General features: G+C 37.1%; 1 protein-coding gene across 18 annotated transcripts in view; it reads right to left on the reverse strand.

Annotated features, from left to right (window-relative positions):
* Positions 1-16,322, reverse strand: part of KMT2C (lysine methyltransferase 2C) — a 194,248-nt gene that overhangs the window by 100,543 nt on the left and 77,383 nt on the right. For all 18 annotated transcript variants that reach the window (XM_061348809.1, XM_061348908.1, XM_061348828.1 and 15 more), the window contains 2 exons: positions 15,080-15,219; positions 13,246-13,355 (listed from right to left, as the gene is read on the reverse strand). In XM_061348809.1, the coding sequence (XP_061204793.1) occupies positions 13,246-13,355; positions 15,080-15,219 (250 nt within the window). The remainder of the gene's footprint in view (positions 1-13,245; positions 13,356-15,079; positions 15,220-16,322) is intronic.

The following is a 16,322-nucleotide window of genomic DNA, read 5'->3' on the forward strand; positions in this document are numbered from 1 at the left end:
TAGGACTAGAATAATTTCCTGCAAGCTTTTTCTCATCATGTTTACAGTAATATGGGGAAATTCTATTCCTTTATCAATAGTAAAACTGCACTGAAATAACAATCAGAACTAGTGAAAAAAGGGAAATAATCTGGATCAACAAAAAAAGACATGGGCCTGGAGAAAAAGCAGGAGCCAGTCTGAGACTGAGACTCATGTTTTGGTTCTGCAGTATGCTCTGGACAGCACATTGGCAAATGGCTGTAAATCCATAGTGAAATTACAAATCCTAACACAGCGGCAAGTCAACTTTGTTGTGGTTCCTAGGCTTAATAATCATAATCATCTAGAAAGAAACTCTTCAAGAACAGGCGGCTCAGCTAATTCATGTGAGCAACCCAGTAGCATTAGAAAGATTGTTCAGATGGTTTAAACTATCACTGTTTTCTAAAACCAATTTTATCTGATGGCATGGAAATCTGAGCATCAGAAGATCATCTTAATTCTGTGGTAGTGTTAAGATAACAATGCTGTCACAGTACTAGGAGGAATACTTTACTAAAAAACACTCATAAGGCAAGAGATGGTTTACCACAAAATGGATTTATTTCAACTAAAGGAGTTCAGCTGAAGGCTGAAAAACACTGAACTGTTGTATAAGACTGTAACAGTGCACTTTCCTACCAAAACAAACTTCCAGAAGTATCAAACACAACAGGTTCATGTAAGATTAAGAGTGGAAGTATAACCATATGTTACTGTGATGCTCAGCTTCCAGTCTTACCAGAATCTTGAGTATTCTGACCTTTTAGTTTCTCAGATGAGTGAACATTGCTGCCAGGTCTGACCTTTACTGGGGGATTTATCCATCACAATATTTTACATCTGACAGAAAGCAAACATTCTGGAGATGCCCAAGGCATAGTGCGATGTGATGGATGTGTAATGCTAACAGTCTTCCCAACAATTCACCATCTATTTCAAGTTACTCTCATTTAAAAAAAAAAAAAAAACACCTCACCTGGTATGACATTTGGAAAACCTGAAGCTCTCACCTGTTCAACATCTCAAATACATTTACATTTTGGAAAAATGAGCATTTTCCTCAAAAAGCCCGAAGAATGGTGACAGCAACTGAACTGTCTTCTTAGATTATTTCTCTAAAAGTTTCTAGTTGCTTTCAAAGGTTTATGATTTGTCAACACATCTCCCTGGAAATACCCTACAAACAATACCTAATACTGCCATAATAACCTGCAGTGATTGAAAAAAAAAAATACCAGTATTTGCTTGGATATTTGCCAGCAGTTTATTTAGATCCAGATTCAAGATTTACTCTGCAGAATCTGCTACTCTTCCCAGTTCTCTGCAAGGCAGTTTCACACAGAAGCACAGTGGAAGAAAACTATTTAAAACTAAGGAAATACTACTTTATGAATTAAAACTCAGAAGTGAGAAGGCTAGATGTGAAAATACCTGCAGCTTCATAAAAAATCTGGCTAGTTTATAGATTGAACACATGAATTCTAATGGTATCTGAAGTGAGACCATATCACTGCAATGTATTTACAGTGTATCAAGTTGTTTTATCAACATGAGATGCTCCAGGAAGTATTTATTTATTTATTTCCTAACAATTACTTTCCCTTCCCACTGTACCGAAGAGGAACACAGCTTCCTTGAATGAATACAACAGTAATGCTGAAGAAAAAGCACACCAACAAAACACCTTACAGGCAGTGCTGATTTGAGAACATGCCACTTCATCAGTTCTTCCATTAGTATTATTTAAAAGGGTTCTGTTTATTAATATTAATCATGACTATGATTCATGGAGCACCCACAAGCTCATTAGTGGCAGCAGGCTCTCCACTGTCAACCACCCAGGTCAGTCCTGTAGAATGGGGATGACAATTATACAAATGAAAATAAACAATATTAATTTTCCCACATAAAGGGATGACTGTCAGTAGTAGCATAGATCACTAGAAAAGATGGCTTTCATGTAAGTCATGTCTGCATTTATCTCCGAGTGTTACACACTCATATATGATAGGCCATTGGTCCACATTTGTGAAGATTCGTAAGATGTCTCTCTCACGCGTGCTTTGTTCCATGTTATTAAAAAACACTCAAGGACACCTGCATTAATGGCACTGATTCGTACTGATACCTGCAGTATTTATGCTCAATCTGCAACTCTGGGGCAGAACTTACATTAATGGAAGTCAGTAACAAAATCTTTAGGGAGTTCAAAACTACATTTTGCTAATGGTTTGATTTTGCAAGCTTCTGAGTACACCAACCTCAGCAGCAGTTTTCAGGCAGTTGCCTGAAAACAAACTGATGCTGACATACTGATATGAGAACTCCTAAGTTCTAAATTCAAGTATGTCTGTATGATCATTTTGAGGATGGGTGAAAACCCTAAATGAAAATCCATAATATAATTTACATTAGCAGGAAAAGCATTACTAGGACTCTTCTGATTGGAATTATCAAAACCATTCTATAACTCTGAATTTCATAAAAGAGTCTGAACTTTAAAGTTCTCATTCAAAAAAGCATGTGACCCACATCCCTAAAAAGTTTAAGACATGCTTAAATAAAATACTGTTTAAAAGGGAAACTGCTACAAAACCAATTTAAAGTCAATTGTCTAACACTTCCTAAGCAACTCTACAGCTCAGCAAATACACCTACAACTTGTCCCATTGAACTATTTATTCCTTTTATTCAAGTGTTATCTTTTAATGAGCATGCTTTTGAAGGCAAGGAAGATGCCTTTTTATTCCTGTACTACCCAAAGCATAATGAGGACCCGTCCTTGACTAAAACTAACCAGTATTAACTACAAAAGACTAGTCTTTTTTCATAGATGTAATAATGGGATAATAATTTAAATAAATTTTTAAGTATTTTCATAGATTTTTAAAAGAACATTTTATTATTTCCTTGTTCCACATTTAAAATTTGGGGGCATTGTACTGTCATTTTCTTTCTCTTTTAGACCTTGAAGGATTACGCTACTGCTGCTGAGCATAGAAAGAAAGGAAAAAGACAGAGCCCAAGTATCTGTATTCTCATTTTCTACAACAAAGCACCAAAATGGGTCAGTCCCACCAGCAAACTGAAGCCCTAGCTGAGAAAGAAGGTACAATCTTGATTTAAAAGACAGTGCTGTTTTCCTTTCATGGGCTTTCTTTGCTCTTCAGAGATCAGGTTCTCCCTGGTTTTAACACACATGCCCCCAAAATAACTTGGTATAGATAGATTATAAAATCTTGAGATGAAATGCGCAGCAACAGCATGCCACCTCAGTGTGAGCTAGTATGTCACTGCCTTAATGCTTAGAGTAACATTTAAGACAGACACCCAGGGGGAAAGGAGAAAGAAGAATATAGAGAATTTCTTTGGGCGTATTATGAAAAAAGTGTTTTCTACTCAAGTCATGCAAAAAGGAAGAAAAGGTCTTTGTGAAACACACTTCACCAGCTTGGAACACACACTGAACAATTTCACTTCAGAGCTTTGAGTACATTATTTCACTGAATGTTACTGAATAAAGGAAACCTGCACTGGAAATTCCTTCAGGAACATAGGCCCTTTCATGTTCCTCAGCTAGGCTTTTTGGCTTTCATTGCTTGGGCTATTGCTGCTTCTTTTTCTGTGCCCCTAGTCCATTTTGTCTGCTTCCTACACCTCACAGACTGCCCTTAGCATCTGCAATGCCTATCGTCTATTCAGCATCAAAACCCTCTCAGAAATGTCTCTGTAGCAACAATCTTTCTCCCTTGATTCTAGTACCCTCCTATTCAACATCTGGAGTTCAAGAAAGGTGCATTTTTCAAAGCAATCCTCTTGAAAAAACCCACAGACCGAAAACTCTTAAGGCTTACTCTGCTTTCCAACTTCAGTGCCAAGGGAGCGCTCTGAGGGTGAGCCCCCACAGAGCAGCCTCCTGGCACCACAGGAGGAAACCAGCAGCACCACTGCAGCAGAAGACAAAAAGGGATAGGTGAGGCTGAAAAATCAAACGTTTCCCTTTAGAAGAAACCACACGAAGAATCTTAAGGAAACATGTCTTGTGCTGCCTAAGTAACCTAAGTCTTTTCCCTCCTCATTTGCTGCTGTGTTCCAGAAATCCAGTTATTATGGGAAAGATCATTTGTATAGATTTGCCTGCCAGAAATGTCATTGTGCTTCTTTTCAGGTCTGCAAAATTGCAAGGTAACCAGGCAATGAAGTCAGAGAAACTGTAATCAGAAAACAGAAAAACCTGACCATTTATAGTAAGTCCTCTCACACTCTGAACAAAGTTAATTACTTAAACCTAAAATGTATGTATTAGAATGCACTGTTTCACTGCAACAGCTGGCAGGGGTTAAGCTCCAGCACTTATTTCTTATGAACCAAAGAAGCAACAAGCCACAGTTTCCCTCTAATCAGTGAGTTATAATGTGTACTGACAATACTACTTGTTATGCAAACACATAGGATTGGGGTCTTTTTCATATACTTGCAAACAAACAGGTAGGGATAAAAACACAGCTGTTATTTCACAGAAGGCTCAGGACAAAGCTAATCAAAAGAAAAATATATAAAAAAAATACCTTAAAAATGTAATTTTTTCTTTTGCTTCGTCTGAGGAGACAAATGCTCCTCCAAAGTGTGGTTCATAAATTAAAGCCTGCCTTCCTCTTGTAAACAGAATCAACTCATTGAAGATGATATAAAAATTAACTGCAGCTAAACTGGTCTCCCATAATCCTGTGCTCCTTTTTCTAATCAATAGGTCAGAATCATGATGATAACATGCTATGAAACCAGAAACTACTATTTAGACTGAAAAGCCACTTTAAAGTACTTGCACTTGTTAAGACTCGAATTCCCAAAACAAGTGCCCAGAAAAAGATCCAAATCAAATACCAACATTTTTGATGCACTGATACTCTACTGTACCTTAGCAGATAAACAGGACAGTGTGGTTATGTCTCTAAAGAAAGAAACATCTTCTGTTTCTTGAGATGCTAATTTTTAAAAAGTGCTAAATTGAGATGTGTCATATAGCCTTGAAGTAAGTATTTTTTTCACATTTCTAATAGGACTTTTCCACTCATAAAAATTCCAGACCTTAACACACTGAAGCATAGTATTCCCTTTTCTGGAATGCCAACAGTAAATATGTTAAATAATAGCAGAATAAATGAAAAATCATGTATTTCTTTAAAATTAAATTTTGGATAGGCCCAAAGTTAGACAGATTAATAATTATCAGGCTATTTTTGAAACAAGTCTTTAATTAAATAGTTTCAGCTTAATACCTCATCTTTTATCCCCTTATTTTTTTCACTGGCTGGCTGAATTGAAAGTTACTTATTGATGATAGCATATCTCACATCAGATAGGACAAATCTGAAATACTAATCCATCCAACAAAAAAAAGCACAGATCAGCTATTCATTCAACAAGCCTCAATTAGGCTATCACAATCAACATGTATAAACATTCTCTCCTTCACTAATACACACAGACTTACTCAAGTATCAAAGTATTCATAAGAGAGGAACAATTACATCAGGAACGTTAGGAAAATAAATGAAGTTTTCTTTCTTAACAAGTGGAAAATTCAAAATTAACATCTAATTCAGACCTCTTTCATCAAAAGTGTTCCATCTGTACATTAGCCACATTTCTTCCGCATACCATTGCCTCTCATGATCATGCTATTCAAAAAGGCCATGCTCTACTTCATAGCAATCCTTTCAAACTTTTAAAGACATCACTGAAGATCCACACACAAGTGTGGAGTCTTATTAGACCCCAAGGTATCCATACTTTATGTGCCAAAATAATTACAAAAAATGTATGAGAAGTGTGAAGTTCTTGACTCATAGTTACTCAGTTTTAACTATTATTTCATTTTCTTAAGTACCAGGAGGGATACTGGAAAATGTATTTCATACTGTACTAGAAAACATGGTCTGTGAGACAACTGGGGAAACTGAAAACTCATTTGAAATCAGAGTCCGAAACTCCATAGTTTTAAAGGTGGTGTGTTTTGATAGGGAACAAAATTCTTTATCTGTAAGAACCACAATTTGGGGTTTTTGTGTTCTGCATTTCGCTGCAGGTTAAAAACCAGAATGCACAAAATACCACTGGATAACTTGAAACCAAAAAAATCACTAAAATTTCGCAAAAGTGGCTATTGAATTAAAAATAACTACTGGGCAAAAAACCTATGTTTTCGCATAAAGCATATTAAATTACGCTTTATTTGCTTTGGCTCCTAGAGCCAGATTACAGGTGAGAAGAAAACAGGAATGGGTGAATTTTTCAATAACCCTAGTAATTTTAAATGTCAGCCTATTCCTTCTTCTATCTGCCTGTTCTCATGTCTTTCCTATGCCTGGTTCCTCTATTTTGATGTATACTTTTCAAACAACTCCTAAGGGACAATGATGTAAAAGAACAACAGTATGTCATGGTGAAGCTTATCTTGGTTCAAACGAAAGCATGCTTTAATCACTGTTCATGTGACAATATTAATGAGAATTAAGTTGCAGATCTTAAAAAGCAGGCAAATATCTGTTCTTGAACTGCTGGACCTGAGAAAAAACTGAATGCACATACAGATGCCATGACAGCTTCTGAACCTGAACAAAGGTTTACCAAAGCTGTACTGACATCATTTACGGTGTAAAAAGGCATTCCAGCAGAATTAACACATAGTAAAGCAAAACCAGCTATGATGATTTTAAGATAGCATAGCTGCTTTGCAGAACTCAGAAAATACAGTTATGAAATAACTGACAGCGTTTCTGATGTCATCATCAAGCTGTAAGAACAGTCTGATTTAAATTCTCCAAGCCACAAATGACCCAGTTTTCGGTGACCAAAATTCAAACCATTCTGGAATAGAGTAATTAACAGAAGATAATTTACAGTGTTAAAATGCTACCAAAGCTGTATGCTTAGTCACTATATCTTTCCTTGAAAACTTGTCATCATCAGCAGGAAAATGGCTATAGAGATCTCAAGAGTAATTCTAAAATAGCAAGAGTGAAGTTCATGGAAATCTGAAACACCTCATGCCCCCCCCCCCCGCCCGCCTCCCCCCCCCCGAACTGTTACAGTATTTCTGAAACATGCTAGGTACTGAATGAAACTACTAAACTGACCAAAAGCATATGAAGTGCCTTTTAAATGAGACATGCATTGCTATTCCCATCTTTCTCTAGCACTCTCTGCCAGAGTTCTCCAAGACAGAGCAACCCATATAAAAGGTAGAGCTGTTATTTTGGAAGAATACTTCCTGCACTACTTCCTTCCTCAGCTGCAAGACAAAAGCAACTACAGGAAAAAAACCTCCGTAAGATAAAATCAAAGCCACTCCTAAGGAGCAGCCAGGTAGTCACTCCCAAGCTGCAGCAAGGGAGTTGAAGAGAAGCCAAGTGCCTTGTGCGTGCAAAAGTACCATAAAAAAACCTCAACAGTTGAGAGAGCAACTTCTGAATACCAGAGCTGTTCATTTAGTATCATGTTACACTTCTTGAAAAAGGGGCAAATGCAGGGGACTCTACTCAGCAACGGTATGACTTATGATAGATGATATTCTTTATGCATTTTTCCCTGGCTTTAAGAATTACTAGCTCTTCCAGTAATGAAAAGGGAAGATGCTTTTAGAGAACCTCAGAACTGCAAATTCTGCATTCTCTCTCTCTCTCTCTATATATATATATACACATATATATAAAAAAAAAGATACTGCTACATGCTCCATTCAGCTCTGTTGAGACATATGAAGCCAACACCACCCCTATCTTGAGGATTCTGTCATCCAAACACAGCTTTTATGTCGACAAACAGTAAAACTAGCTGAAAAATTGCTACAGCTAAATGAGCACAATCCTCCACAGAGTATGAAGTTCGTAGTGTATTAAGATGTTGATGGTTATCTTCATACATAGAAGGAACAACAGAAGGAAGTATCCGTTTAGCAAAATAGGCTTTCAGCTTAAAGTAGCACAAATAAACTTACATGAACCACTAAAAACAGAGAAGTCTCAACAAGGTTAAGAAGTATACTGAGGCTGAGGGGTGAAAATACATTCAAAATATGGACAAACACTTTTAAAAACCCATAATCATCTTAAATGTTCCCTGAATTTTCCATCGGTTTATTTTTTAGGATGGTAAGCATCATGCTAGAATTGAGTCTTGAGCAAAGAAATAAAAACAGTAGATGGAAAGGGTTTTAAGAAACAGTTTGTGTGAGATACTTAATATGCAAGCCTTGTAACATTGCCCCAACTTGGAAACATCTACAAACAGCACAATCTCCTGCCTCTGGTGACAGCATTCAAGGGAATGCTGCCTTAAGAAAAAATTTTTCAGAGATTGCGTTACCATGTGAAAAGGGTTTACAGGAGAGAGGATTGTCAAAACAGCAGATTGGTCTGAGCCTGGAACAAGGCAAGATAGTATTGATTAGCTGGCCTCTGTGCAAAGCAACAACTCCTGCAGTTCTCAGCAATGATAACATGCCAAACACTGCCTGCAGAAACCCAGCAGGAGCTGAAAACAGCTGCCTTGTACAGAGAGAAGATACTGCCCTGATTAACTAAAGAAAAACAAAGGAGGGGTGGGAGAAGACTTATAGCAATTTTTTAGCTGTCTGGCTGCAAGAGTTTGGTCCCAAAGAAACACTTGACTATTACTGGAAAAATGAAAGCTGTGAAGTAGATAAATATGTAAAGAGCTATGCAGAATTTCAAAACAAACAGAAATACACATTTTATACAATGGAAACAGAGTAATCAGTATTTTGGAATGACTGCTTTAGACATTTCATTATTATCGTGTTTTCCCCTATTCAGACTTTAAGTAGACAGGAACCTCCTTCTTGGTTTCCACAATACTGTTTTGACTTTGGTGTCCTTGACAAAGTCTCCCAGACTTGTAAACTGCTTTCTACATCTTATCAGAAGAGAAAGCTGGCTGGGAAAGTTATTACTGTATTCCTTTCTTGTGTACAGTTTGTTCAAAAGTGGTTAAAACATTATGTACTGAGTTTTCCTTCATTCCACTTCTTGAATTGAGCTACTTAAATACTATGAGGAAAAGGCAGCCCACCTTATTTGGGACTTTGTAGCATACAGGAGAGCTATGGCTAGAAAATGTATAGCAGACAAGTAGAGAAACAGCCATCTACTCAATACATGTAAAATAAATCATAAAGCACTATTTAAAATTAACTGAAAATATTTCAGAAACCACTCTTGTTAAAAGCTGAGCAGATGGAAGCCCCAAAGGCCTCCATTTTAAATAATGTCAGTAAGTTCACACTTTCAAATAGCAAAAAGCAGCATAGTTAAGAAAGAATAAGACTGAAGCTAGAAATGTAAGAAAAAGCAGAAACCTTTACTTGCCCACATCTACTTTACTTTTCAGCAAAAACTCTGATTTCTGCTCCATTCCCTTTGCTTAGTTTATCTTACTCTCCATTTCATACCATCTTTGCGTCTTACCACAAGTATCTGGAGAAACACCTTGCTGATAAAAGTCTATCTTCATAAACCCGACATGACAGCTCCTTTACTGTGGTGATTTATGTACTGAGTAGAGCGCTTACGAATTATAAGAAAATGTAGTTAAGTTCTGGATCAAGAAAATCACTGGAAGTTTTTTTCCCCCTGTCTATACTCCAAAGAGTTGGGGTTTGGGTTTTTTTTTCTAAAAACTTGAAACAGAAATACTCCAAAATCCCACAAAAACCTATTAAAGCAGTGGGGGAAGTAACTGCCAGGTCTGGGTGTTCAGGCTCTTTAACTCACATACTTTACAAGGTCCAGAGACAAGTACGTGAATTCTTATGAGTGGTGCTGAGAAAAGCAGTGACACTATGGTTGTCATCTGGATCACCAGTTCTTCCTGATATGTTTTTAAACTTGGAGAACGGTTCTGAGAAAAGCCATGACTCTTACTTGCTGAGCTAAGCAAAGCAAAGCAAGACAAGCAATAAGATCAAACCAGTCACCTATACCAGCTGCAAGGGCAAAAGCACACCTACCACCTTAACTGTGTATTGCAGCTTTTCCTTTTCAGTTTTTTAAAAAACGTGATGCACAAGATTTCAAAAACCTCACATATACAGATATATGCTTGTGCATTCATTAATATTAAATAAGAGGCAAGCCCAAGACTTTAAAGTCAAAGCATCCAACCATGTCTAGAGAAAAGTGCATGTAACAAACTGATCAGGTATCTTTGCCAGGCCTCCAAAACGACTGAATCAGAAGAAAGAACAGAAAGAAAGAAAGAACAAAGCAGGGTATCTTGTGAAGCATGTACAGATACTCTGTAGTATTGTATTTTAAATCTTCATCAAACATGGTCCAAGAAGAAAACCAAAATGAATTAATATACATACTTCCGAATAGGTCACTGAAATACGTCCACACAAGCTTTACTAATGCAATCACAAGTTCAGTGAAGCCCAATGGACATCTCAACTGGTAAACAGAGTAATAAGAAACACTGTCATATCCAGTTAAAACGGACTGGCAAACAATAGGCAGCCTAACTAATGAGAAACATGAATGTAACTTAGGAATTAAAGAGACCCTCAAGGTAAGAACAGCCTCAAAATGCTCTCCACAAATTAGAAGACCTAAACCAACAGACTATACTATCAAGAAAAAAGTTTTTTATGTCAACAATTAATTTGTATACAAACATAAGGGAAAGAAAACCTATTTTCCCAGCTAAGGAGAGATGTCAATGCTGCAGACCGCATCACAAACCCATGTCCTGCCAGAGGGTTTTCCAAGAAGACAGAAATTCCCAACCAAGCAAACAACAAAACCCAAAGCAAATCTGGTGGCAAGTATAGGAAACAGCATACAGCTTGTTTTTATTTAAACCATTTTTCTGTATGCCCTAAGCACATATTTGAATCTGCATTGCCAACAGTATTCAGAACATTGAAATAGGAACCTTATTTTTAAAATGCAGTTACATCACATTAAAAAGAAGCCCAAAAGCAAAGCACAAGCAGCTGCAAACATGAAAACATAAATTAATTGCTATACCTTGAATTCAAACTTTTGAAGATACTTCACATAAAAATTTCCCTTAAGCTTTTCCACTATCATACAGGATAACCAGCACCTTATGCATTTTTGTGTCTTCTTTAGCTTAGTCACAAGTTAAAAAGCAGTGGAAAAAATGTTACCAAGCACTACAGCCTGAACTCAAGCAAATATAAGATTACTTGGGCTCCAAACCAGTTATACGTAAATTCTTTGAGCAATCCCCACGTTGCTGTTCTGCAGTCAGGAACAGAGAACTACAGAAGAGTTTAATTCTTATTTTTGAAAGCTAAAAAACACCAAACCTAAACAAAAAAAAAAAAACCTCCCTGGAGTGATCGTGGGGATAAAGACATCCCACTTCATCTTGCTATAGTCCTATAGAGACAATTACAGTTGCACTTTTACTCTGCTCTCCCTGGGAATGTCGTAAGGAAGACAAAAGGGAACAACCAAACCAACACAATTCTTTGCTGGCCAACTGCTGTATTACAGCAAACAAAGTTACTCAACAGTTTCAGCAAAGACTGAATAGAAAGTATGCAGAATGGCACTTGACTGAAATTTGTCTCATCTCTATGCATTGCACTGAAACATGCAACAGGGGTATCTTAACATTCTTTACAGCATTTGAGAAGATGAGTAGAGAAGCTACAGAGCAGCACATGAAAACAGCGCTGAAATGAGAACTATCAGACCAGAGAGATGTGGCATTCTTCAAGAATTGTTATTTAAATATTTGCATTATGAACATCTACACAAAACTGAAAACATCTCGAGGACATGAAGGTGAGGCACCATCACCCTGAGGCACTGGGGAGGAGAAAGATACAGAAACAGAACTGAAATAATAAAAACAGGCTGAAATTCAAAAGAGCAAAATACAAGCTTCAACCACTTCAGTAAGGATTTCGGTTAGAAACAAGAATATTAACATGAAAATGACTATAGATTGGAATAATCCAATACAAAATGACTACAAGCCACCACCAGCAGCCAAAAACCAAGGAGACAAAAATTACTCAGCAGTCAGATTAAAAAAAAAAAAAAAAAAGAAAAAAAAAAGAAAAAGTAACAATTTTTGGCTGTTCTTTTGATTATTTTTATCACTTTTTTACACACAAACAAAAATGTTTTTGGATCTTCAAGCTCATTTAGAACTTAATATTGTCAGTTTCGTTCATTCTGAAGACTTTTATTTTGAAAGCAGATACACAGAAATCAAATTATTCAAAGCAAAGCATTCAAAATGAGTAAAAGTGGAAGGTGCAGGAAAGCTGCATTATATGGCTTGTATTGACAGACTGATTTAAAGCAGCTTTTTATTGCACATAATGGAGAACATTTACTAATACATTTACTGCGTCATTTCTTTACTTTAATGTCATGCATGAAAAACATGAAGACTCAAGTCAAAAATAAGTCTAAGCATGATCCTGGGAAAACCAGCAAAAATTACACATATTTGCTGATAGCTTGTCTGATTAATACAGAAAAACCCTAAAATTACTCAAATAATCTACCAGACATTATTAAATATTGCCAATAAATACAGCTACAAGTAGTAAAACCAATGTGAAATAGGTCTTTTCATTATTTCAAAATGCTATCAGAGTATGGTTCCAGGAGTCTGTCCTTTTCAAAGGCACCTACTTTCCCAAAAAACATTACCATTTCAAATTAAAAGACTAGATATTTATAGATGTATTTCTATCAATATTTAAAGTTAAAACAGGATTTGTAGTAAATACTAGTATTCCTGTATGAAACTGGTATGAAAGTAATTGAGACTTTTTTTTACTATATTTCAGTCATATAATTTCAGAACATAAACTGACAGAATAAGTATTTCTTCTACCTAGCGAGGCACTTACTAATCTGAAATCTACTTTTGTCTGTATTTTGTTTAGGTTAGTCTGGTACTTCCTACACTCTAGTTATCTCAGAACTACTAATGACATATTCCATGCAAATCCATAAGCCTTTCTAATAAACTGCAACTGTAGGTTTTATCATGAGACCAGTGCAAAGAAACATTATTAGAGCTGTAAGCTCACGGATCCACATGTGAATATTTTTGATCATACCTCGTATTGTGTTACCTACGATCTTTTTTCAACTCCACTCCCTGTCTCCTTACTGGTTTGAGCATTCAAGTCTTTTTACTCACTTCTGTGCTCCCTGAGACAACAGCTTTGTCCACGTTCACCGATAGCTGCTCTTCAGTCTGGCAGACTCCCAATGACCACTCCGCACAGCGGTGATGAGCCCAGCAATGACCTAATGCAGTATGAAAGGAAAAAAGCTTTCATTGTAGAACTCTGTCAAGCACTTCCTGTAAACATGGAACTTAGCTGTAGTAGTAAATACTTGCCAGATAAAATGAACTGCCTCTCTTCCTCCCGTTTTTCTTGTTGCAACATTTAATGCCCTTATCATCATACACTGAATATACTGCAGTTACTATCAGACACTAAATATACTGTGATTTTCTTGTACACATAACACACCTTCCTCTTTTCTCAAAACAGTTCTAGTTTTCTGAGGCCAGGTTGGATGAGGCTTTGAGCAATCTGTCTAGTGGAAGGTGTCCTTGCCTATGGCAGTGGGGTTGAAAGCAGATGGTCTTCAAGGTCCCTTCCAACCCAAACCATTCTGTGATCCTATGATGCTATGCCTGATCTTGCAGTGACAAGTGGGCTGTACATGATTCTATGACTTCATGATTTTATGTGCAAAGTCTGTGAGAAACACAAAGTTACATCTAATCTTGTATTTCACTGTAGGTAACGTCTGCCTATGTATGTACTCTTAACTCAGGATTCCCAAAGATCAGATACAGATCTGCATGTCCATGTAGAACATGTTCATATAATGCCCCAGAATTCTACGCAAAACTTGTAAACATTCAAAATACAGCATGAACGGAAACACCATATAAACAACTGAGAAAACTGTCAATACAACACACACATTATAGAGATATAATCAGAAATCCAGAATTTGCAGAATTCAACAGGTATCTCTTAAAATAAGTTTCTAATTCAATTATGGGGAAAAAACAATATACATGATACATACTTTCAAAGACATTCTGTGACAGCTTATACTAGATTGGAAATGCTGCTTTACATTAGCTTTTGAAATTAGGTTCTTGGTCAACTTAATCATTCAGCAACAAAAAAACTCCCCCCGAAATCTCTGTAAGGGCTTGGGAGGTCTCATCTACAAATAGCAACTTAAAAATCTTCAGATTAATAACCCCCTCCGTCCACCCATACTACAACAGAACTACTTAAAACCAGACTTCTGTTTGTTTTGCTTTTAATTAGACTATGAAATTAGTTTCCACACTCATGGAAGAATGACATTTGTATTACTGCACAAATGTATTCCCATTTTTGCAGCAAAATATATGAGGGAACTACCAGCATCAAAGCATTTGGACATAGATGCTTTCTGAAAAAGTAATTCATTACTGAGTAAAAAGAAAAGTTCCATTAAAATGAAAGAGCAGGTGACAAACCAGTTTTCTGACAGAAAACCTGCAGATACTGGAAACATCCAAGTCTGTTATGCCTCTACTGTTCTAGCAATACTGCTCTTTTAAATATTGCATTCCATTATTGGCAGTAACCCCACCATTAGCAGCAGGAGATCAGGTAAGGCTACAGGATTAGGACTTTAAGAATTATACGAAGCTGTGAGTCATTTCTTTTTCTCCCCAAAACAGAATCATGATACTGAAGATATTACTACCTGAACACCAGTTCGGCAATAGGTTACAGATGTTTAACCATATAAGCTGACAATGATTCTGTCCAGTACTTGGAGAGGAGACTATGCAAAAACACCACATAACACTGCCAAAAGCCTCAAAAGCATCATCAAACACTTGACAAACAGCAGAGCACAGAAAGCCAACAGAAAAGCTTCACTCACTGTCACTGTAGCTACAGCACTACTACTGCATGAGAAAAAAGGAGGATAGCAACATATCTTACCTGTTGGCTCAAATAAGGCTTGAACATCAATGTCATCTGGTAAGCCAACTAAACTGAGTTCATCCCAGAATTTGACAACCTGATCGTCAGAAGCAGTTTGGGTGCTTACACTTGTACATGATGCTATACTCGATCGAGATCTGTATCAGGGAGCAGAAAAACAAACTTAGAAGCTACCACATTCTTTTTTCAATTAGCTAAATACTTGTAAATGATCTAAAACTCAGGTAAAGTGAATATCAATTTTCCAAACATGATAAAATATAAATCAACATTAACAAAAGCCTTTCTTCCTCATACTTTAGCATAACATTTTTCCCAATAACTAAGTTGTCAGTTAAAGTTGCTATTCAGTAGATAAAAAAAGCACTTGGTAAAATCCTCCTTTCCCCAGACTGCTCTCTTCCAATTCTTCACACTTCTTTGTTTTTGAAGTCCACTTCTGTTTGTGTCATGGTACAAGCCCAGACGGTAACTCAGTACAGACTGATATTAAAACTTGCCCAACCTTTGGAGTGGCGAATTAGGTAAGAGCAAGCAGCCTGTGTCACTCTGGAGAAGAAGACATGCAAAAGGAAGAAAAGAGAAACGTGGAAGTGACGAGCATCAGCTACAGCTCAATCCGGGCAGTCTGAACAATTGGTCCAGGGTGCAGAATTAGCAGTATCCTCAAAAGAGGCTGCCACGGACAGAGGTAAGGGGCCTAGAGGTAAGGGGAGGGGAGGAGGCGAGAGGTAGAAAGCAGGACAGGAGTGAAAAAGCTGCTTGGAAATAAGTATCTATCTAATGCCATCAAGATGTCAAAAGAAAAAAAAAGGGGCGGGGGGGTGGTAGGAGAGAAGTGGGAGTGGGAGGGTGTAAGTGAAAAATCCAGTGATACAAAGAGTACTTGTGCTGATATGAGAGGATCTAGTTTACAACCTTATTAATTTGTTCCCCAAATTCTAATCTCAACAGAAAACAATTAATAAAACTCAGATTATTCCTTAAAACAAAACGAAACACAGAAGTTATGACCTTTCCCTCCTTTTTTTTCCTGCAGGCAAACCCACTATCTTGGACAGCTAAGGTTGTGCACTAGGCTTACTGATAGAAGACACCTGATCTCTGATCCTTCAGCAGTTGGTAGCAAAGGTGGTGCTGCATTTTCTGTTAAGGTTCTTTGAAATTTGTTATTCTCCCCCATTAATAAATCAGATGTACAAGTCTGCTGGTACTTCACAGGTTCTGGAACTGAGACAGC

This window comes from Neopsephotus bourkii, unplaced genomic scaffold (assembly GCF_033783945.1).
Source record: "Neopsephotus bourkii isolate Nb327-2 ecotype Australia unplaced genomic scaffold, CSIRO-AGI_Nbou_v1 NB_53, whole genome shotgun sequence".
Classification (NCBI taxonomy): domain Eukaryota; kingdom Metazoa; phylum Chordata; class Aves; order Psittaciformes; family Psittacidae; genus Neopsephotus; species Neopsephotus bourkii.